General features: G+C 45.5%; 1 protein-coding gene across 2 annotated transcripts in view; it reads right to left on the bottom strand.

Moving 5' to 3' along the window:
- Positions 1–24,049, bottom strand: part of UROC1 (urocanate hydratase 1) — an 83,488-nt gene that overhangs the window by 2,982 nt on the left and 56,457 nt on the right. For both annotated transcript variants that reach the window (XM_060239664.1, XM_060239665.1), the window contains one exon: positions 23,512–23,593. In XM_060239664.1, coding sequence (XP_060095647.1) covers positions 23,512–23,593 — 82 coding nt within the window. The remainder of the gene's footprint in view (positions 1–23,511; positions 23,594–24,049) is intronic.

Below are 24,049 nucleotides of genomic sequence, written 5' to 3'. Positions count from 1 at the left end.
GATGGATAAAGGCACAGCATGCCCCCATCTTTTATTGATAAACAGTGCCAGCCAACCTGCATGCTTGCCCGGAACAGAGGGAAATACTTTGTTTGTACTAGCTGACAGGCAGACAGGGAAACAGAAGTGAAAATCCAGGGATAGGAACCCACCTACCTTGCAAACAACCAGTTGAGGCAGCAGCAGAAGCTAAGGCTTGCTTCACCAATGGTATACACACACACACCAAACCATATGAGACACAAGAGGTCATGATAAGGAAAGAAAGACCAGATAATCTCTCTGGGAACGGCTGATTCAGAACCTGAGATTTCTCAGTGTCTGCAATTTCATGGTGAGTGGGACAGAAGAAGCACAATTAGCCCAAGTAGGACCAAAAATCAGGTACTTCCTCCTCTTTATGTGTAAATAAAATGGGAGGTGACGGTGGTCTATTTTTAAGCAAAACCCATTTTTGTTGGAAAGTAGGTTATTGGAGAAGACTCTTGAGAGTCCCTTGGACTGCAAGAAGATCAAATCAGTCAGTCCTAGGGGAAATCAATCCAGACTGTTCACTGGAAGGTCAGATGCTGAAGCTGAAGCTCAAATACTTTGGCCATCAAATGAGAAGGGAGCACTCCCTGGAGAAGATCCTGATGCTAGGAAAGACAGAAGGCAAAAGAAGAAGGGGACGGCAAAAGATGAGCTGGCTGGACAGTGTTACTGATGTAACAAACATGAATTTGAGCAGACTTTAGAGGATGGTGGAAGATAGGAGGGCCTGGCATAACTGGCATAGTTTCATCCATGGTGACACTAGGAGTCTCCCAAATTGTTACAACGCCCACTCACCAGGTGGGGCACATGTTAGACTTGGTCTTCGCGGCGGGAGTTTCAGTGGACGATATTACTGCTGAAGCAGTGCCATGGTCAGACCACTATGCCCTCAAGGCTCGTGTGGATGTCCCACCCCAAGCCTGTTTAGGCGGCGAGCGTATTTTAGCTCGCCCACGGAGCCTGATGGATCTGGAATGGTTCCTGATGGCTCTAAGAAACCCCTGGCCTCCTGGCGACTTTTTAGATGATCTGGTGGAGTCTTGGAATGATAGACTCTCCAGAGCCATCGATGAGATCGCACCTAAGCATCCTCTGCACCCTCGTCCAAAGCCAACACCTTGGTATAACCAGGAGTTGCGGCAATTAAAGCAAGGGCTCAGACGACTAGAGAGGCAATGGCGGTGTACTCGAGACGAAGTGACTAGAACATCTTATAGAGAGTTTATGAGGTCCTATGAGATGGCTGTCAAAGCCACAAAGAAGACATACTTTGCAGCTAAGATTGCGTCTGCAATTTCGCGCCGGGCACAATTGTTCAATACAATTCAGACTCTTACAACGCTGCCACAAGGCAGACCAAATTCTAAGGAATTGGAGATTGGCTGTGAGGCTTTTGCGAATTTTTTTGCAGATAAGATCGCGTTGCTCCGCCGCGACTGCCCTGCCATATTGGAGACAGTATGTGAACCCGAGGCCTCGTGCCTGTGTTCGGATCATATTCTGGATGGTTTCGGTGCTCTCAGCTTGGAGGAAATTGACAGGATCCTCCTATCTGCATGCCCTACAACTTGTAATCTGGAACCGTGCCCCTCTTGGCTTATTAAAACCTGCCAGAGGGAGCTTAGATATCCTGTACAGGATATCATAAATAGATCCCTGATGGAAGGGCATTTTCCAGCGCCCCTCAAAGAGGCGGTGGTCCGCCCTCTCTTGAAAAAATCAACATTGGCACACTACTGGCCGGTCTCGAATTTGCCCTCTTTGGGTAAACTCATTGAGAGGGCAGTGGCGTTGCAGCTACAGAGTTTCCTGGAGGATGCTTCCATTCTTGACCCCCACCAGTCCAGCTTTCGTCTGGGTCATGGGACGGAGACAGTGCTGGTTGCCCTGGTGGATGCTCTTCAGCGGCATCTGGATCGAGGCGGCTCGGTGGTACTGATGTTGTTAGACCTATCGGCAGCATTCGATACAGACGACCATCAGTTGCTGACTTGCCGTCTCGCCAACGCGGGGATTCAGGGGCTGGCCTTACAATGGCTTTCCTCTTTCCTTGAGGGTCGGGGACAAAGGGTGGCGATTGGGGGTGAACTGTCCCAGAGACACACGCTTGATTGTGGGGTGCCTCAGGGGGCGGTGCTCTCCCCGATGTTGTTCAACATCTATATGTGCCCCCTTGCCCAGATTGCCCGAAGGTATGGGTTGGGTTGCCAGCAGTATGCTGATGACACCCAGCTCTATCTACTTATGGACGGCCAGCCTGCCTGGGTCCCAGAAAACTTGGACCTGGCATTGCAAGCCATGGCTAAATGGCTCAAACTGAGTGGATTGAAGCTAAACCCAGCCAAGACAGAGGTCCTTTGCCTGGGTCGTCGTGGTCTGGGAAGGGAAATCCCCTTACCAGCCTTTGACGGTGCACCACTGACAATGGCGCACAAGGTCAGGAGCTTGGGGGTACTATTGGAGCCTTCCTTGACAATGGAGGCTCAAATAGCAGCCACTGCCAAGTCCGCATTCTTTCATCTTAGGCAGGCAAGGCAGTTGGCCCCTTTCCTGGAGCATGATGATCTGGCAACGGTGATCCACGCAACGGTCACCTCGAGGTTGGACTGCTGTAGTGCCCTCTACATGGGGCTGCCCCTGTGCCGAACCCAGAAGTTGCAGCTAGTGCAGAATGCCGCTGCCCGGCTGCTATTAGGGCTTCCTAGATGGGAGCACATCCAGCCGGGGCTCTGGGGACTGCACTGGCTGCCAATAATATACCGAGTTTGGTACAAGGTGCTGGTTATTACCTTTAAAGCCCTATATGGCCTAGGACCTGCCTAGCTTAGGGACCGTCTCTCCCCACATGTTCTCCAGAGAGTGCTGAGATCGAGTTCTCAAAACCTGCTTGCAATCCCCGGGCCAAAGGAGGCCCGACTTAAGTCGACCAGAGACAGGGCCTTTTCAATCACAGCCCCTTGCTGGTGGAACCAGCTACCGGAAGAGGTGAGGGCCCTGCGGGACCTTGGGCAGTTCCACAGGGCCTGTAAGACAGTCCTCTTCCGGTTGGCATACAACTGATCGGTACTTGAAAATTTCGAAAAGAAGGCTGTAGTATGGTACTTTGGTAAATGGCTTTGTTTTACTGTTTTACTGCTTTTACTGGTTTATTGTTTAAATGTTGTAAATTGATGTATTTTAAAACTTAATTCTATGTTAGAACTTTTGTGTTGTGAGCCGCCCTGAGCTGCTTTGGTGGGAAGGGCGGGATATAAACGAAATAAAATGAAATGAAACTTTGTCCATGGGGTTGCAAAGAGTCGGACTCGATTGTGCGACTGAACAACCCAACAGGGTTGCCAAGTCCAATTCAAGAAATATCTGGGGACTTTGGGGGTGGAGCCAAGAGACTTTGGGGGTGGAGCCAGGAGCAAGGTTGTGACAAGCATAATTGAACTCCTAAGGGAGTTCTGGCCATCATATTTAATGAGACCACACACCTTTTAAATGCCTTCCCTCTATTGGAAATAATGAAGACTAGGGGTACCTTCTTTTGGGGCTCATAGAACTGGACCCCCTGGTCCAATCTTTTTGAAACTCTGACGGTCTTTTGAAGAGTGGCATCAGATGCTATGCTATGCTACAAATTTGGTGCCTCTACCACAAAACATAGAGCCCCAGATACCCACAGATCAATTCTCCATTATATCCTATGGGAATCAGTCTCCATAGGAAATAATAGAGTGCTCAGCAGACTTTTGCCTCCCGCCTCCCCCGCTTTCTGATCACCCTGAAGCAGGGGGAGGGCCTCCAAACTGGGGGATCTGCTGCCCCCACCTGGGTATTGGCAACCCTAGTCAGAGGAACTAAAGCCTGCCATGTCCTGCATCTTAATCCAGTGTTTTCCACATTTCCCCCATAGCAAAATTGATTTCCAATCAAAGTAGAGCCAGGAAAAACAACAGTAAAAGAGTTGGAATACAGCAAGATAAATTTAGGGAACCCTGTCCAAGGGTCCAATTTTAATTTAAAGTAGCCTCCCTTCCTGCTTAAGGCTCCTAGAATAGGAGGGGAAAGCCCATCCAGAGCCTCTCCCTGCTAGTTCTCCAAATGAGAGTTTACTGCCTGTAGAACAGGGACACCTCCCCCCCATCTGCCTGAAATCTGAGGTGCAGCCCTTTAGAACTGTAACCCATTTGGTAGAAGGGAGGGAAGGCTGCACCCAAAAAAGTATTTCCATTTGAACCCCACAGAAATGGCTAGTGAACTGATAAGTAGGTTCAGTTCTGACATTAATGCAGCTTTTCGATTCAAACAATTTTATTAGTAACATATGGCAATATATTCAATTTCTTATAATATTAATAATTACTTTTTCTCTATCCCTTATATTACTTTCTACCTCCCCCTCCCCCCATTACTTGACCCCCACCGGTGTACTCTATTCAAACCATCATTATAAAAGGTACCCCTAATTAATAAGAACCCCAGTTCATATCCTCCTCCCACTTTTAGTTAATCATTATCAAAAATTGTCCAATATCCCTTTATTTTCCATTCTTTTTCTGTGTATCTTCTGAACTTCTTCCACTCCATCTTGAATACTTCTAAATCATAGTATCTTAAAGTTCATGTTAACTTATCCATTTCACTCCATGTCATAACTTTAATAATCCAATCCCATTTCTCTGGTATTTTTTCTTGCTTCCACAACTGCGCATACAATGTCCTAGCAGCTGAGAGCAAGTACCAGATTAAAATTCTGTCTTCTTTTGGAAATTTTTCCATTTGTAATCCTAACAGAAAAGTCTCTGCAACTTTATTGAATTCATATCCCAAGATCTTAGAGATCTCTTGCTGAATCATCTGCCAAAACATTTTAGCTGCCAAAACATTTTACCACATATGGTAGAAAGAACCTTCATGTTTTTTACATTTCCAACATCTGTCTGGCATTTTGTTATTCATCTTTGCCAATTTTTTAGGAGTCATATACCATCTATACATCATCTTAAAACAGTTTTCTTTAATACTTTGACACGTTGAAAGTTTCATAGAGTTTTTCCACAAATATTCCCAAGTTTCCATCTGTGGACATTAAAGCAGCTTTTCAAACAATTCAAATTCAAGTCCAACTCAATTATTTTTTACAGACCCATATCTATGCCAGAATCTTAGCATGGGACAAGGAGCCACCCACTTGCACTTTCCCACACTGCCCAGCCAGCAACCTCAGATCTTACCCAAGGCCCGGTGCCAGCATCTGAGCTTACTATAATTCTCCTGAGTGCAAGATACTCCAGAAAGCACTTGCTTAAACAAATAATGTAAATGCCAGCATGCCTGATGATTAAGTGGCTAAAGTGATTGGGACTCTTAAAGGTCAAGCTATGGTTATTTAAGTTTATTACACTCAAGCTTGGAACTCAGTTGCATTTCAGAGAGCTCTGAGAGAGAGTGGATAAGAAGTGCTATAAGGGTGAGATTTGGCTTTCTAAACAGCTGGGGAAGTTGCTGAGAAATTCTGAGTTTGTGTGACTGTGTGATTGCTGAAAATTCTGAGTTTGTGGTTGCTAGGGAACTGCTGTTTGTTTGGTTTGAGTGGGCTGAAGGTGATTGTTGCTGATTGATTAAGTGTGGCTGTGTTCTGGGCAGACTGAGGCCCCACCCTCTTTGCATTATTAAGCTGCACCTTTTGCCAGAGGCACAAGGCTTTGGCGTGAGCTGAAGGGCTCTTGGCCTGTGGCTCTTGGCCTTACCTTATTTTCCTTGTGTTCCCAATAAGGTAAGTAGACCCTCCAGAAGGAGAGCCACATAAAAAAAACAGGATTTAAAAGGGGATTGTATATTTTTAAAAAAGCTATCATGAAGGTAGAATGCCTGCAGGGGGGTAGGGGCTTTCAAGTGTTTTGCATTGAGTGTCACATGTATGACTATCTGCCCACAGGACAGAAGTCTTGGGTGTGTGCTCAATGCAAGGAGCTCCTGGTCCTCAGGGAACAAGTTCGTACCCTTGAGGTCAAAGTGACTGACCTGGAGAAGCAGAGACAGTCAGTTAGGCACTCGAAGACTCTCAGGGACATACTAGATGAACCCTACTCTGAACGTGGCAGCCCCATTGCTGCCAGGGAGCATGAGGGGCAAGAGAGAAGAGGGCACTGTGCTGAGGATAAAGGGAATGCGCCCTCAGTAGGGACCTCTTCTTCAGTTGGTGAGCGGGCATCCTTTCGCACCAAGGAACCATCCCTGGGTGGGGGTGGGGGGGGGTCTTGGTAGTTGGTGATTCGATCCTTAGGCAAGTAGACAGCTGGGTGGCAAAACCGCATACTGACTGTATGGTGACTTGCCTGCCTGGTGCAAAGGTAGCGGACATTACGCATGTTGTAGATGGGCTGATAGACAGTGCTGGGGAGGAGTCAGTGGTCGTGGTGCATGTTGGCACCAACGATGTGGGGAAATTCAGTCATGAGGTCCTGGAGGAAAAATTTAGGCTGCTAGGCAGGAGACTTAAGGCCAGGACCTCCAAGGTAGCCTTCTCAGATGTGCTACCTGTTCAACATGCAGGGCTGAAGAGACAGGCACAAATTAGAAGTCTCAATGTGTGGATGAGACAATGATGTAGGGAGGAAGGGTTTAAGTTTGTTAGGCACTGGGATGCTTTCTGGAGCAAGTGGAAGCTGTACAAAAGAGATGGTCTCCACTTGTCCCCAGATGGAACCAGGCTGCTGACGCTTAAAATCAAAAAGGTGGCAGAGTAGTTTTTAAACTAAATCTTGGGGGAAAGCCGACAGGAGATTAAATGTCTCTGGTTTGGGAGGACTCATCTCAAAGAGATGAAGGGTTAGCTGTTACTTTTCTACTGGGTAATGGATCAGAGTTGTCCACTGAGATGGTGACAAACAGTATGGAGTGTCTGCCAAAGTCTCGAGGCAGCAGGAGGAAGGTTGCGGGCCTAACTTGCCTAGGAAATTATAAATGTTTGTATACAAATGCTAGAAGTGTTCGAAGTAAAATTGGTGAGTTGGAATGTTTAGTGTTGGGGAAAAACATAGACATTGTGGGAATTTCAGAATGTGGAATGAGGAGAATCAGTGGGACACGGTGATTCCTGGATATAAGTTATATCGGAAGGATAGGGAGGGAAGGGTTGGAGGTGGGGTGGCTCTGTATGTCAGAGAAGGTATACAGTCCAGTAAGACTGAGGTCAGAGAATTAGATTCCCTTCTAGAAATGCTTTGGGTCAAAATAGAGAGCCCAAAAGGAAATTTAACTTTGGGAGTTTGTTATCACCCACCAAATCAAAAGATAGAGGACGATTATAATATGATGGAAGGATTAAAGATAGTGGCTAAACACAAAAATTGTGTTATAATAGGTGATTTTAACTACCCACAGATTGATTGGGTCAATATGCATTCTGGTCGAGAGAAAGAGATTGAGTTTCTAGATGCTTTCAATGACTGTGCTATGGAGCAGATGGTCACAGAACCCACCAGGGGTGAAGCAATCCTGGATTTGGTCCAAAGTAATGCCCAAGACTTGGTGAGAGATGTAAAAGTAATTGCACCACTTGGGAGCAGTGATCATAACGTTATTGATTTCACCATTTGTATAAATAGGGATTTGCCCCAAAAGACCAGCACAACCACATTTAACTTTAAAAGGGGTAAATTCTCTGAGATGAGAAGGCATGTGAAGAGGAAACTGAAAGGAAAGGTAAATACAGTCAAAATCCTAGAAGCTTAGATAAAATATATATCACAAGTTAGGAAAGGCACAAACAGGTATAAGAAAAGGCCTGCATGGTTAACAAACAAAGTAATGGAAGCTGTAAAAGGTAAGAAGGATTCCTTTAAGCAGTGGAAAGCTAGTCCAAGCGAGATTAATAAAAAGGAACACAGGCTGTGGCAAATCAAATGCAAGACTGTGATCAGGCAGGCAAAAAAGGACTATGAGGAGCATATTGCAAAAAACATAAAGACCAACAATAAAAATTTCTTCAAATATTTTAGAAGCAGGACATAAAGAACAACAATAAACATAAAGACCAAAACATAAAGAGCAACAATAAAAATTTCTTCAAATATATTAGAAGCAGGAAACCAGCCAAGAAGGCAGTGGGGCCCTTGGATGACCAAGGGGTAAAAGGATTAGTGAAGGAAGATAGGGAAATGGCTGAGAAGCTGAATGCATTTTTTGCTTCTGTGGAAGATGAGAAGTGTTTGCCTGCTCCAGAACCACTAATTTTGGAAGGGGTGTTGAAAGAACTGAGTCAGAATGAGGTGACAAGAGAGGAGGTCCTACAACTGATTGACAAATTAAAAACTAATAAGTCACCAGGTCCGGATGGCATACATCCAAGGGTTCTGAAAGAACTCAAAGGTGAACTTGTGGATCTCCTGACAAAAATATGTAATCTTTCATTGAAATCTGCCTCCATTCCTGAGGACTGGAAGGTAGCAAATGTCACCCCCATCTGTAAAAAGGATTCCAGAGGCCAGTCAGTCTGACTTCAATACCAGGAAAGTTGGTAGAAACCATTATCAAAGAAAGAATGAGTAGGCACATTGATGAAAACAAGTTATTGAGGAAGACTCAGCATGGGTTCTGTAAGGGAAGATCTTGCCTCGCTAACCTGTTACAGTTGTTTGAGGGGATGAACAAACATGTGGACAAAAGGGACCCAGTAGATGTTGTTTACCTTGACTTCCAGAAAGCTTTTGATAAAGTTCCTCATCAAAGGCTCCTTAGTAAGCTCGAGAGTCATGGAATAAAAGGGCAGGTCATCTTGTGGATCAAAAACTTGGCTAATTAATAGGAAGCAGAGAGTGAGAATAAATGGGCAGTCTTCGCAGTGGAGGATGGTAAACAGTGGGGTGCCGCAGGGCTCAGTACTGGGTCCCATGCTCTTTAACTTGTTCATTAATTATTTGGAGTTGGGAGTAAGCAGTAAAGTGGCCAAGTTTGCAGATGACACTAAATTGTTTAGGGTGGTGAGAACCAGAGAGGATTGTGAGGCACTCCAAGGGGATCTGTTGAGGCTGGGTGAGTGGGCATCAACGTGGCAGATGAGGTTCAATGTGGCCAAGTGCAAAATAATGCACATTGGGGCCAAGAATCCCAGCTACGAATACAAGTTGATGGGGTGTGAACTGGCAGAGACTGACCAAGAGAGAGATCTTGGGGTCGTGGTAGATAACTCACTGAAAATGTCAAGGCAGTATGTGGTTACAATAAGAAAAGGCCAACACCATGCTGGGAATTATTAGGAAGGGAATTGAAAACAAATCAGCCAGTATCATAATGCCCCTGTATAAATCGATGGCACGGTCTCATTTGGAATACTGTGTACAATTTTGGTCACCACACCTCAAAAAGGATATTATAGCACTGGAAAAAGTCCAGAAAAGGGCAACTAGAATTATTAAAGGTTTGGAACACTTTCCCTATGAAGAAAGGTTAAAATGCTTGAGGCTCTTTAGCTTGGAGAAATGTCGACTGCAGGGTGACCTGATAGAAGTTTACAAGATTATGCATGGGATGGAGAAAATAGAGAAAGAAGTACTTTTCTCCCTTTCTCACAATACAAGAACTCGTGGGCATTCAATTAAATTACTGAGCAGTCGGGTTAGAATGAATAAAAGGAAGTACTTCTTCACCCAAAGGATGATTAACATGTGGAATTCACTGCCACAGGAGGTGGTGGCAGCTACAAGCATAGACAGCTTCAAGAGGGGATTGGATAAAAATATGGAGCAGAGGTCCATCAGTGGCTATTAGCCACAGTATATTATTGGAACTGTCTGGGGCAGTGATGCTCTGTATTCTTGGTGCTTGGGGGAGCAAAGTGGAAGGGCTCCTAGACCCACTTGTGAACCTTCTGATGGCACTGGCCGGGGGGGGGGGGGAGTTGGCCACTGTGTGACAGAGTGTTGAACTGGATGGGTCATTGGCCTGATCCAACATGGCTTCTCTTATGTTCTTATGCTTTGGAATCTTAATTGACACTCCAAATTATACATTGGTGGATCAGGGGAGAGCGTGATTAAAAAAAAAAATTAGACCACATATTTTCCATGGGACTATGACTCCAAATATGTGGCTTGGGATTTGAAGGCTCTATTTTCACACTGCCTTTTGGTCAAATCACAGGAACATATACATAGCCATGCTAAATTGGGCCTCCCTTTTATCCTCTGAGGCAGGTTAAACTGAGAGAGAATGACTGTCTAAGGGCACTCAGCAAGCTTTGCAGCAGAGAGGGGAACTGAATGTGATGGTAGCCTCACAGTCTAACCTCTCTACACCATAGGATTGTCAATCCCCAGTTGGGGACAGAGGATCCCCTGGTTTGGAGGCCTTCCCCCACTTCAGGGTTATCAGAAAGCTGCCTAGGGCACAGGCTGAGGGTTGAATAGTTGGGCCCTCCCCCACCTCCTGGGCAATTGATATCACCAGGAGGAGAGGCCCTCTTGGAGTCAGGAAGAGGTCACATGTCACCTGGCTGCCATCTGGCTTCCTCCACAGTGCCCGCTCCACTCTGCTGCCTGCACCCTTCCGCCTCCCATGGGCAAAGCCAGAGGGTGGGGAGTGTGTGTGCAGCAGTGTAGCAAGGCTCTGAGCAGCACAGAGAGGGCATGCACCACCCGGCTGCCATTGCTCCACTTCCACTTCCAGAAGGTGAAGCAATGGTGCTGGTTGTCATGCCGCCTCTCCATGTTGCTCAGAGCGTTGCTGTGTGTGCTCTCCCTGCCCTCCAGCTTTGCCTGCAGGGGTGGTGGGTGTGGGGCCTTGCCTAGGCCACCAGATGCCCTAAGGCTGCCCCTGAGTGGGTTGAATGTGCACTAGGCAGTCCATTATACCCTATGGAGATTGGTCTCCATAGAGTATAATGGAAAATTGATCCAAGGGTATCTGGGGCTCTGGAGGGTTGTTTTTTGAGGTAGAGGCACCAAGTTTTCAGCATAGTATTTAGTGCCTCTCTTAACACCACCACCACCCCAAGTTTCAAAAAGATTGGACCAGGGGGTCCAATTCTATGAGCCCCAAAATAAGGTGCCCCTCTTCCATTATTTCCCATGAAGGGAAGGCATTTAAAAGGATGTGGTCCCTTTAAAAGAAGCTTGGCATTTAAAAGGAGTAGAGTACATGACTGCAATTACTAAATTGTTTTCTGTTGTGTTTGGAGCAGTGTATTTTTGATCTGTAGCCTTCAGGTGAGGCCTGGAGATCTCCCACTTTTACGACTGATCTCCAGCTGGCAGCGATCAGCTCTACTGGAAAAAATGTCTGCTTGGAAGGGTGGACTCTATAGCATTGTACCATGCTGAGGCTTCTCCCCTCCCCTCCCCAAATCCCAATCTCTCCAGGTATTTTCCAACTCAGACCTGGTAACCCTATCCTGTGTTGTCATTTGGGCTTGAATGCTTCAGTCTAAACCCAGTACCTTGCCTTCTTTTGGTTGCAGCTACTGAACTAATTGTTTTGGAATTCTATTTGCAATTGTCCTACCTTACAGGACTGCCTTCTTGATTAACACCTGGTAGGGCTGGCATTTATAATCTGCTGTAGTCAGGGCTGGAGAGGGAAAGGGGAGAATGCCAGACCTGGTAGCAGCAATGGATTTTTATGTACACGATAACAACTAGTATTAATTTCCTCTGTATTTTAAAAGACCAAGGTTTGTTCTATCATGCATCTTTTACATTAGAAAAATGAGCTCATACAAAATATTTGGTAAGGAATGCCCAATATTGCTGGGTCATATGCAAGATCTCAGTTTTGAACTCTTTCTGAACCAGTGGATGAAATTATTCAAAATTGTTAGGTTCTGTACTCTCATGAATACAGCTTAGAATTTCTGTTCCATCCACACTACAAACCATACATTGTATTACTCATTAATAGGAGAAAGCAAAATCTACTGAAAACTATTACATGACATATGTAGTAGTTAGTTTCTTCTGTGGCTGAAAGTCTTCAAACATTTTAAAAATAAGTCTGAATGACAATAAATCAAAAAGCAAAAGCTGAGTCTTGAAGGATGCTTTCAGAGATGAAGGCTGCAGCTGACACTCAAACTGCATATTAACAGCAGTTAACATTCTTGGAAAGTTCTGCACAAACATATCCACAGTGCTCATCAGTAATTACACTGTAAAATTTAAGATGGATCTGTAACTGGTTGACAGATCACACCCAAAGAGTGCTTGTGAATAGTTCATCATCCTCTTGGAGAGGAGTGACAAGTGGAGTGCCTCAAGGATCTGTCCTGGGACCTGTTTTGTTCAACATCTTTATAAATGATTTGGATGAAGGAATAGAAGGAATGCTTATTAAATTTGCCAATGATACTAAATTGGGAGGGGTTGCAAATACAGTAGAAGAAAGAAACAGGATACAGGATGACCCTGACAGGCTGGAAAACTGGGCTAAAATTAATACAATGAATTTTAACAGGGATAAATGTAAAGTTCTGCATTTAGGTAGGAAAAATTCAATGCATGGTTATAGGATGGGGGAGACTTGTCTTAGCAGTAGTATGTGCGAAAAGGATCTAGGGGTCTTAGTGGATCATATGCTGAACATGAGTCAACAGTGTGATATGGTGGCTAAAAAGGCAAATGCAATTTTGGGCCATATCAACAGAAGTATAGTGTCCAGATTATGTAATGTGATAGTATCACTTTACTCTGCTCTGGTAAGACCTCACCTGGAGTATTGTGTTCAGTTTTGGGCATCACATTTTAAGAAGGATATACAAGCTGGAACTGGTCCAAAAGAGGGCGACGAAGATGGTGAGTGGTCTGGAGACCAAGTCCTATGAGGAAAGGTTGAAGGAGCTGAGCATGTTTAGCCTGGAGAGGAGGCGGATGAGAGGTGATATGATCACCATCTTCAAGTATTTGAAGGGCTGTCATATACAGGATGGTGTGGAATTGTTTTCTGTGGCCTCAGAAGGTAGGACCAGAACCAATGGGTTGAAATTAAATCAAAAGAATTTCCAGCTCAACATTAGGAAGAACTTCCTGACAGAGCGATTCCACAGTGGAACAGGCTTCCTCAGGAGGTGGTGGGTTCTTCTTCCTTGGAGGTTTTTAAACAGAGGCTAGATGGCCATCTGACAGCAATGAAGATCCTGTGAATTTAGGGGGAGGTGTTTGTGAGTTACCTGCATTGTGCAGGGGGTTGGACTAGATGACCCTGGAGGTCCCTTCTAACTCTATGATTCTATTTATTATTTATTTATTATTTGATTTGATTTATACCCCGCCCTCCCTACCCAAGCAGGCTCAGGGCGGCTTACAACATAAAATCTCAGAAACAATAAAATTAATAAGTATTAAAAATACACATTCGGCAATAAAATAACAATGATTAAAACAAAACAGAAAATAATATGAACTTGTATTAGAAAGTAATATATGGGATAGATAAAAGAAGTTATTAATGATGCAAGAAATATAATTTGTTACCATATATTACCAAATAAAATTGTTTTAACACAGATGCTCCATGTGATTATTGAACAGAATTAATGGTTAAATTTTTAATTCAAAAGTCAAATCTAGAATTATGACATATTTTATAGCTACACCAACAAATCCAAAGCCAGTGGGATCCAGATTTGCCTTCCCTAAGACACCTAACAATGATCATAAATTAAATCTACAGCTAGTCATGTTTGCTAAGTTGAGTTTTCCAACAAGCCTTCTTACTTTTATAGGAGAGCACTCTACCCTCATTAGCACTGGGTCATATATTCAGATAATTAAAGAAACATGTGGCATTTTGACCTAAGCTACCTCCCATAATTTCCAGATGTCTCCATTCAAGGTGATCAAAGAACCCCAGGCCCCTCTTGCAATCAAGGCATCACACTGTTGACTGTGTACTTCAGTTAGTAAATTGACTTTGTCTGTGTGTTGCTACAAGTCACTTTGGCCTCCTGCTAATAAACAGGACTTGAGATTGGAGTTGCTGTAACTGTGGGCATGCCTAATATCACTGTAACTTCATATATGGTCCAAGTAACAGTAAATGTAACACAAATTCATATGAGTAAATTATATCTATCTGGTTGAGCTTTGTGATGATCAGTATTATAATTAAATACATAGACGAGATAATTTCTTTGATCACTTGAAAGAGTAATTAAAATCTTCCAAAATCCTTAACAGATTTCTCTCTCTCTTTCTTTCTTTCTTTCTTTCTTTCTTTCTTTCTTTCTTTCTTTCTTTCTTTCTTTCTTTCTTTCTTTCTTTCTTTCTTTCTTTCTTTCTTTCTTTCTCTCTCTCTCTCTCTTTCTTGTTTAATTGTCCATCCCAGCCAAGGCCAGGCTCTGGGCAATGTGCAACAGTTAAAACAAATCAATAAAATTCCAATTAAAACATTTCAAAAATTTGAGCCAATAAAACTCTAAAACCCCACAATGGCATCCCACTAGCTAAGTTCTTCTTCTGAACTATCAGAGCGTGAAGGGGGGAGGAGAGTAAAATTTCTGAAGGGGGATGGAGAAAAAAGGAAGAGAAAGTGCCAACCGCTGCTTTCCTTAATCGAAATGCTGGTGGAATATCTCTGCCTAAGATCCTGCAGGGCCTGGATGTCATCAGGTAGAGAGTTCCATCAGGTTAGGGCCAGGACAGAAAAAGTCCTAGTTCTAGTCAAGGACAGACTAGAAAAAGCTGACTTTGCTATCATTTTCTAATATAGTGCATGTGCAAATTTACATATACCTGAAGTTCAGCTATGGGGGATGGATACCAAGAAACTGAAATACTGAAAGTTTAAAGCATGTTTGGAGACATTTTTAGAGATCGGATGCATTTGATCTCCATAAATCATGAATTGAGCATACCCGCATCCCTTCTCATTTATATTTCAGACAGTCCAGAAGGGAGACTTAAAAATTTAAGTATGAATTTATGTACTTACTAGTTAGTAGAAAACAGCAATGAGAACATATGAAATATCCGATGTAACATACCTTGAATTACATAGCTAACACATTAAGAACAGCTCCCATGATCTATTGTCTCTGGGCAGAACTAAACATGTTGCAAAACAGTTCTGTTGCAAACCAAATAATGCTCTGAACCTGGGGGTGGCCAAACTGCAGCTCAGGAGCCATATGTGGCTCTTTCACACACATTGTGTGACTCTCGAACCCCCCACCACCCTGTTGGCGGGCTTGGAGAAGGCATTTGTCTCTTTAAATCACTTCTCCAAGCCAAGCCAGCCAGTGGCTTGGAAAATGCATTTCAAGTTTAAGTTGCTTTCTTTCTACCTCTCCCCCTCCTCTCCATCTATTTGCTTTCCTGCCTGCCTGCCTGCTCTCAAACATCTGACATTCATGTCTTGTGACTCTCAAACACATGACGTTTATTCTATGTGGCTCTTACGTTAAGCAAATTTAGCTACCCCTGCTCTGAACCATGATTTTGGGAGCTGCATCAGCTATGTAGCTTGCTTTGTAATAGCACTTTGAGCCGCCAAAGCAAAGGTTGCGGTCAGGCAGCATGCCTTTTGTGGATTGATTGTGCCTTAAGTAATCGGGTTCTGATTCAAATTTCTTTGAATATTCACAATCACACATACCTCTGGAACCTGCCTCACTGCATGGTCACCCCATCCTCAACCATTCAAGACTACTGACATGTGGAAACTGGGTTCTTCAGTTTATTTATTTATTACATTTGTATCTGTCAAGAAGAGCAGCATATGCGTGTGTACGCCCATAGTGGCTTCACAACAACCCAGTATCATCGTAGGAAGCTAACTGAGCTTGCTGAAAATAGTTTGCAATTATCCCTTTCAACCTGCACAACTTAAGTCAAATGAGCAGAATAGACTGAAGAATCCAACACACAGTCAGGTACTGCAGTGATGAGATAGAATAAAAGAGGGTCTCTGCCTGAACTAAACGCTAGAAGGCTCCCATTCTCTAAGAATTGGAGATTTAGTGGCCAATTAAAAGAGATTTGTTTAATCAAGTTCCTATTTTGCTGTTTAAAAAAAAAAATGCCAGAGCTGATGGTGGGGCTGGGGAGGAATGGCTGGCACTTGACCTGTTTTGCATCAGCAATCTGTTGCTGCATTTTAGTATAAGGGCCCCTTATATTGGGGTCTGAAGGTCACAGTTTTTAAATGCAGCTTGAAGGGCATCTAAATACATTCCATTCACTGACATTCTGGGTGAATACACATAAACATGGTGTTGGGTGTAGTATATATTTCTTTAAAAATCTCAAGTAATTTTGCTATTGTTTAAAAAATGTGGCTTCCAAATCATGCTATGGTCACTCACCACAATACATTTGAGTCTTTTAAAATGTTTGGATATTAATGAAAGAGAATCGTACAACACTGGACCTCAGTCAAGTCAGGAGCTTTACAAACTCCAGCAAAGCCCCTTTAAACCACACAATAAATTGTCTGAGTTTCCCAGAAGTAGCTAAGGCCTAAAAAAGCCGCACAGGCCAGACAGGCTCTTCTGAAATATCATTCTTTTATTTTCTTTTTTGTGCAACCGGTGCATATTTGTAACTCATTTGAACCTACAGTCCACACATCTTGCATCAAGGCTGTGGTTTGGTTGCAAGAATATCAGATTTCCTAAGCAATTTTGTTGTGTTGGTTTTTGGGTTTGCTTGTTTGCTGGTTCATTTCCTTAGTAGAACATTGATTGCTGTTCTGATAATTTTTGTGAACTAAGTGCTATGAACACCTACTGAATATGGTTTTGTGATGTAACTAGTGATAAGCAACACAACCCCCATTCTTCCATGCTAATTTGTGAATCTGTTGTTTCAAAGGAAAAGTCTTCAGTAGCTGTTTTCACATAGTCTACTAAAACTGCACACCAGGCCAGGATCACTCACCTAGCCATATTTTAAGTGGCAGATGCCAGCAAGGCTATCTCACTCCTCCCCCATTCCACTGGAGTGCTCATATTGTGCTTTACTGTAATTATTAGGAGGCTAAGGGGTCCCATTAGGGCTACCAGGTCTGTGTTGGAAAATATCTGGAAACTTTGGGGGAAGATCTGGGAGAGGGCAGAATTTGGGGAGGGGAGGGCCTCAGCATGGTACAGTGTCATAGAGTCCACCCTTCAAAGCAGCCATTTTCTCCAGGGGAGCTGATCTCTCCCAATTGGAGATCAGTTGTCAAAACAGATCTTCAGACCCCATCTAGAGGCTGACAACCCTAACTCCATTTTTTTTGCACTAAAAGATCATCTAGTTAGGTGCATAGTGTGTTCAAGGAGCAGCACAGTAGTCCCTCCCACAATTATTGTTCCCACATCAGTCTTACCACCCACCTCTTATGGGACATCATACGATTGTCATTGACAAGGATTTACGGAGTTATTGGGAAAAAGCTAAATACTGTCTCTTTACTGTACAATTGGCAAGCAAGGAGAACAGTTCTATGAAAAAGAATATACCACGTGGTTTTCCTGTACCAGCATTGCTTTTTCCCATATATGACAGGAAATTTTAGATGAGTCTGACCCTTGCAACTGCCAGACTAGACACAGCATTCTCTCTTGGAGAACTCACATGAGGGGGTGGAGGTGGAACGGCTTCAATATTGCAAAAAAGCAGCAGCAATACTCTAGCAATCCATCAATCACACTACCTCTCAGGAGTTCAATGCAATACTAAAGCAAGCAGTAGCAGAAAATCCATATACATACAGTCTGCCTGAAAATCATTAACATGAGGTATGACCATTAATATATATCCCTGCTCTGAAAACCATTCAAAATTGTCCTGAATAGCTGTTGTGTTTACATAGGAGGTTGTCAGATGTGCCCCTATACCTTAGTGGTGAAAGTAGGCAGAAATGAACTAGTATGAAGTTCTAGGAAAGCATCATGAAGACCTGGGAAAACATTTCACTCACAGTCACAATTGAATTTAGTTAGAGAACTAAGAAAACATTCCAAGACCACCAGCAACACTTTTAGCATTGTGTGTGTAATGTACTGAGGTCGGAGACGTTCAGATGGCAACATGCTTTATTAGCGAGTACATCACAAAGACAACATGGCGGGTCCGGGTCCCCCCGTTACATACATTTCCCGGAACAACCTTCTTCCTAGTCAGGTCCAATCCTGGCCAGTTAAACTTCCCACCACTGATCGCCATAGGCGGACTGCGTTCGTTCCTTCCAGGCACCACCCACAGGCACGCAGTGCTGTACTTTCTGGGACAAACGCCAGACACAACACTCCTCCCCCCCTTGTTCAAGATACATTGTCTTTCAAATGAGTGGGTGGCCGCCAAGGTTTGATCTGGGAAGTTGGAGCTGCTGCCAGGGGTTCCTCGCTTTGTGGCACTGGTTCACTTTGGGGCGCGGTCGGCAGAGCGTTGTCTGTGGAGGTATCTCCCCCGCCCTGTAAGGTTCCTCCACCAGCGAACCTGGCGAGCCGGGCAGGGTTGCTTCTTGCGGCAGCCCCGTGCTCTCTCCGTTCCCCACTCCCCCTGGCTTTGCCAGTTCCTCTGGCAGGGTGTGGCAGCGAAGTTGGTCTATGTGTCTGCAAAGGAGCTGCCCCCCTTCCAACAAGACCTTGTAAGAGCGGGACCCTGTGAGCCACAGCACCCAAGCTGGTATCCACTCTGGCCCGCTCACAAAGTTCTTAGCATCCCCCGGAAAGAACCCCCTAGTGGCCTCCCTGGTCTCGGGGGAACTGCGGAGGTCTGGGGCCCAGTCAGGGTGTAGCCTATCTTGCCAGGGCGGTAGACGAGCTTGTATGAGTTGAGGAACTTGTTCTACTGCAGGACCCGCTGCGACAGGATCTGCGGCATCTGGAGGTCTGGGGCAAGTAGGCCGAGCAGTGGCTTGTGGTCTGTGGCAATCATGAAGTGCCAACCATACAGGTAGTCGTTGAATTTGTATACACCCACCATGATTGCCAATGCCTCCTTATCTATTTGGGCATAGTTGCGCTCAGCCTGGTTCAAGGTCTGAGAGTAATAAGCCACGGGGACCTCTCTCCCATCTGGGAGTTGGTGGCCCAGGACGGCGCCCACTACATAAGGAGAAGCATCACAGGCTAAAATCATGGAGAGGGACTCATCAAAATGGTGGAGCACCTCATTTGAAACCAAGATGTCCTTGACCGCCTGGAAGGCCGCGGCCTGCTTTCTTCCCCAGACCCATGGGGCACCCTTGTCTAGGAGTCTGTGTAGGGGTTCAGCCAGGGCTGCTTTGTGGGGCAAGAATGAGTGGTAAAAAGTTCAGGAACCCCCCAAAAATTTTGCAGCTCCATCTTGCAAGTGGAAGCTGGGGCCTGGACTATGTCCCTGGTCTTGACGGCCATTGAATGAATTCCCGCGGCATCCATCGGAAATCCCAGGAACTCCACCCTTGGCACCCCAAGCGAGCACTTCTCCCACTTCACCTTGAGACCCGCATTCTGGAAACGGTGGAGCACCTCTTGAAGGCAGTGGCAGAACTCGTCGGCATCGGGTGCCGCTATCAGAACATCATCGAAAAAGAGTTGCACTTCAGAATCCCTTTAAGGAGAGTCCATTAAGCTTTGGAAAATTCCCAGAGCCACGCTGACCCCAAATTGTAACTGCCGCACCTTGAAAGCACCCCGGTGTGTAACTATGGTCTGCGCCTCAGCTGTTTGCTCATCCACCAGAAGTTGTTTGTATGCTTGGGCCAAATCCAGTTTCCCGAATATCTTAGAACCGGCCAGGACAGGTATGGCTGGTCCTGTAGTGCTTTATTTATTGTGCATTTGTAGTCTGCACAGATGCGCACGTCCCGTTCGGCTTGACTGGAGTGACTATGGGGGTTTCCCAAGTGGCGTAGGAGATGGGCTCTAGCACCCCCTGGGCCACGAGGCAGTCCAGTTCGGCTTCGATTTTCGGCTTAAGCGCAAATGGAACCCGCCGAGCCTTCATCCTTAAGGGCCTAACCGTGGGGTCCAGCTGCAACACAATAGGTGGCCCCTTGTAGGTTCCTAGAGCCCCATCGAATACTTCCAAGAACTCCCAGCACACTTGGTCAAAATTGTGGGCCTGCATGTGGTCCGCCCCTACAATTTTGATGCCCAGGGGCTTAAACCAAGCCAATCCCAAAAGGGTGGTGAGCCGACTTTTCTCCACAAGTATGTCCAGGGCCCCTTTAAAAATTTTGAACTCCACCCTAACTCTGGCCCACCCCATGATCTGCACTGGATTCTTTTGAAAGTCCCACAATATGAACTCTGCAGGCTGCAGGGCCGGCCGGTTGTGGGGGCAGAGTTTACTGAGGGTCTCCTCCGAAATTATGGAGATGGAGGATCCTGTGTCCAATTTCATCAGGCAGGGACCCCCCTCGATCAAGACCTGCACTTTGACCTTGTCGGGGGTGTCCAGGGGCAAATTCATTACCTGGAGGCTGTTGTGTGCGCATTTGTCGAGTCGTGGTGTGCAGACTGGAGCCTTTTGTTGGTTCTGGCCCTGCAAGCTCGAGCGATGTGGCCCACTTTTCTGCAGCTTCTGCAGTCTGCATTGCGGTAGGAGCAGTCTCTGCGCTCATGTGGGTCCCCACAGCTGGTGCACTTGGTGCTTGCCCGTGGTCTGTTTGGTGTTTTCAGCCTGCTGCACGGGTGGCGGCAAAGCTGGTGTGCCCCTTCCTCATCAGAGCTGTCCGAGATGGCGGCCTGGTTTGCGGAAGGGCTCATGTGCGTCTGTTCTAAGGCGGTTACCTGTCGAAACACGTTCGCGAGGTTGATGTCTTTGTCCTCGTATGCTAGCAACTTTCGGCGCATTTTCTCCTCCCTGACGCCAACTGAGAAGTGGTCCAGCAGGATCTCTTCCAGGTCCCCCATGAAATCGCATCTCAGGGCTAATCCATGGAGCTCTGCAAGATACTCGGTGGCAGACTCAGCTTGTCCCTGCTGTCTCGTGTAGAACGTGTGCTTGTGTGTGAGATGGGACAGCTGGGGTGCCATGTGGTTCATCATTGCCTTGACCAGCTGGTTGTAGGTGGCCCTTGCGAGGGTGGTCGGCACAATGAGTCGCTTCATCAGCTGGATGGTCTCCACCCCATATGAACTCAGGAGAAGCGCTTTCTTCTCTGACGCTGCCTCCATTTTGTGCAGCTCTATGTAGTAGTTGATCAGGTCCACCCATGATTCCCATAAGTCAGGCGGGTGATGTTGAATGCCAGTAGGGTTTGTCTAGGAGCAGTAGCCATGGCCTCGGCCATGGAAGCACTAGAGCTCGGAGCGCAGGACTTGTGGGCAGCTGGAGGCTGCTTTCTGCTCACCAGTATCCCATCCTCGTCGCCAGTGTAATGTACTGAGGTCAGAGACGTTCAGATGGCAACATCCTTTATTAGCGAGTACATCACAAACACAACATGGTGGGGCTGGGTTCCCCGTTATATACATTTCCCGGAACAACCTTCTTCCTGGTCATGTCCAATCCTGGCCAGTTAAACTTCCCGCCACTGATCGCCATAGGCAGGCTGCGTTCATCACTTCCAGGCACCGCCCACAGGCGCGCTGTGCTGTACTTTCCGGGATGAACACCAGACACAACAGTGCGTCCCAGAACCACAAGTTTTATATCACATGTGCATCTCTTTGCCCAGTTCTTTGAATATCCACATGACCAATGCAGGTGGGTCCTGAACTGAAAACAGGCACTGCAATCCTTACATGATTATGGCACAAGAAAACTACCATCATTCATTCCCCATTAATTTCAATGAAGTTTATGTTAGACAAAATCCCCATAGGTAGTGAGTAAAGTGTGAAACAGAAGCTCTGGCATGCTCCGTGCAAGCATATTTGTCAAGACTTCCTCCAATACCCCTACAATCATCAGAATGTCATCAGATGAGAATTACCAGGTTTGACATATACCATAAGACGCACTCCCCCCCCCAAAAAAAGTGGGGGGGAAGTGCATGCGTCTTATGGAGCGAATACTGAAAAAAAGGAGATGAGGTGGGGGGGAGGGGGCCTGCAGCCCCAGGAGACAAGCGCCAGGATCGCTCCCTCCACCCCCACCGCAAACCCAGACCCAGACTCACCGGACCATAAATGCCCCCACTGCAAACCCGGTCACCGGCGGGACACATGGCTGGCTCCCTCCGCGCTTGCATGCCTGGCTCCCTCCGTCCCACCGCAAACCCAGCGCTTCGCACGCGCCTGCCTGCCTGGCTCCCTCCACGCACCTGCCTGCCTGGCTCCCTCCGTGCCTGGCTCCCTCTGCCCCACTGCAAACCCAGCGCTTCGCGCATGCCTGCATGCCTGGCTCCAGCCCGAAAGCTGCAATGGCACCCGCATCCCCGACGGCTGTGCTGGGAGGCAGTGGAAAATGGCAGAAGACAAAGGTGCATTTTATGGTCTGGTGCGTCTAATGGTCCGAAAAATACGGTAATTGTTTTCCAGCTTGTATGTGTTATGTACTGAGTGTGTTATATGTTATTGTTATTTGAACCTGAGGCAGGCACCCATTACTCTCTAGGATCCTGATGCCTACTTTCCGATTGGCTGTTCGTTCAGAACCAGCCAATCAGAATGCAAGGCATTTATCCAGGAAATGCAAATGAAAGATCCTGGAAGAGCAAAATGCGATTGGTGGCACCTGCCAAGGGGGTGTGTTTTAAACATCCCAAACTGTATATAGTTTGCTGTGTTGCCTTTGTTTCTTTGTAACTGTTCTTGCTAATAAACGTTCTTGTTTGACTAAGAGCTGGCTGAACTCACTATTTAACAGTACAGCAACTTGGAAAACAAGCCCTTAAAAACTCTTCTCTGCTCAGAATGTTCAAAAAAGATTCTGTACTTGTATGTCAGCATTCAGCAGACCACATTACATCACTGCTGATGTAATGTGAAATTATGAGAAATAGTATGGTGGCAGTTCCCAATCTGTGGAACCCCCTGCCCTTATCTGTTTGTTTGACATCCTCTCTGATGATGCTGTTGCATGAGTATAGGCTTTCTTTTTTTATGTGAGTTTCAGAACTGTTTACATTCATGGTGATATTGTTTTAATTAATTGTGGTACGAACAAAGGTCAAAAAGCCAAGCAACTTATTTTAAACACATAATTAATGAATTGATTAATTAACAAAGCTAGATGCTTTTGAGGTGCATGTGGAAAAGTTGTTTCATGTTAATAGCTTGTTTCCAAAATCCTGAGTGCACTTGGTGGGAGGGAAGGATCAATTTCCAAACTGAGCTCTGGAGTTATGGGTGTGTACAAGGCAGGTGAAACACAGCAACATCAACAAAGCACTACTGCACTCAGGTGTGAACATTATGAGCTGGGAGATAACCCTTTGAAACAGTCACTTTTTTCTAAATGCTCATTGAAAAAACTCAGAAATGCAAGCCAATTCGGAATCAAGCTGAGGGAAGCTAATTTATCATGGCCTTGTATTTCTGCTGCATCATGTATCCTGTCTTTCTTTACCTCTCTTACTCGCCCAGCTTTCACCAGACAATATCTTTTTATTTCAAAGTCAAGTTCTCCTTACCAGCCAACACCACCACCATTGTGTAAGGCAACCCAGGTAGCCCCTCTAAATGCATCTCCAGTAAAATTCTGTACAGCCATATCTGCAGGGGAGAAAAGGAAATAAGCAGTTGATGAACAGGAAGTTTTAGGGTCTTGTAGAAAGAGAAAATGGAAAACATACATTAATAGTTCAGCCAATTAAAGCTGAACTATCTGATTATTGTTCAACATTTTTGTTCTAGAAAATTAGAGCTACCAAACTCCAGGTGGTAGCTAGGATTACAGCTGATCTCCAGGCAACAGAGATCAGTTCACCTGGAGAAAGTGGCTGCATTGGAAGATAGACACTTTTTTCCTCAGTTCAACACTGGACACAAATTATTCATATTCAGTACATGATTACTGCACTTCCAGAATGGGTCCACCATTCAAATAATGTCCATCTGCATGCAGCCTAACACAACTTTGGCAGTCTGACAGCGGAAGCATTTACTCTACTCATACCGTTCCCCAGGGCTTGTTTGTAGAAAAGCCCAGCAGGAACTTATTTGCATATT

This window comes from Heteronotia binoei, chromosome 5, assembly GCF_032191835.1.
Source record: "Heteronotia binoei isolate CCM8104 ecotype False Entrance Well chromosome 5, APGP_CSIRO_Hbin_v1, whole genome shotgun sequence".
Lineage (NCBI taxonomy): Eukaryota > Metazoa > Chordata > Lepidosauria > Squamata > Gekkonidae > Heteronotia > Heteronotia binoei.
This window is presented reverse-complemented; position numbering and strand designations above follow the sequence as displayed.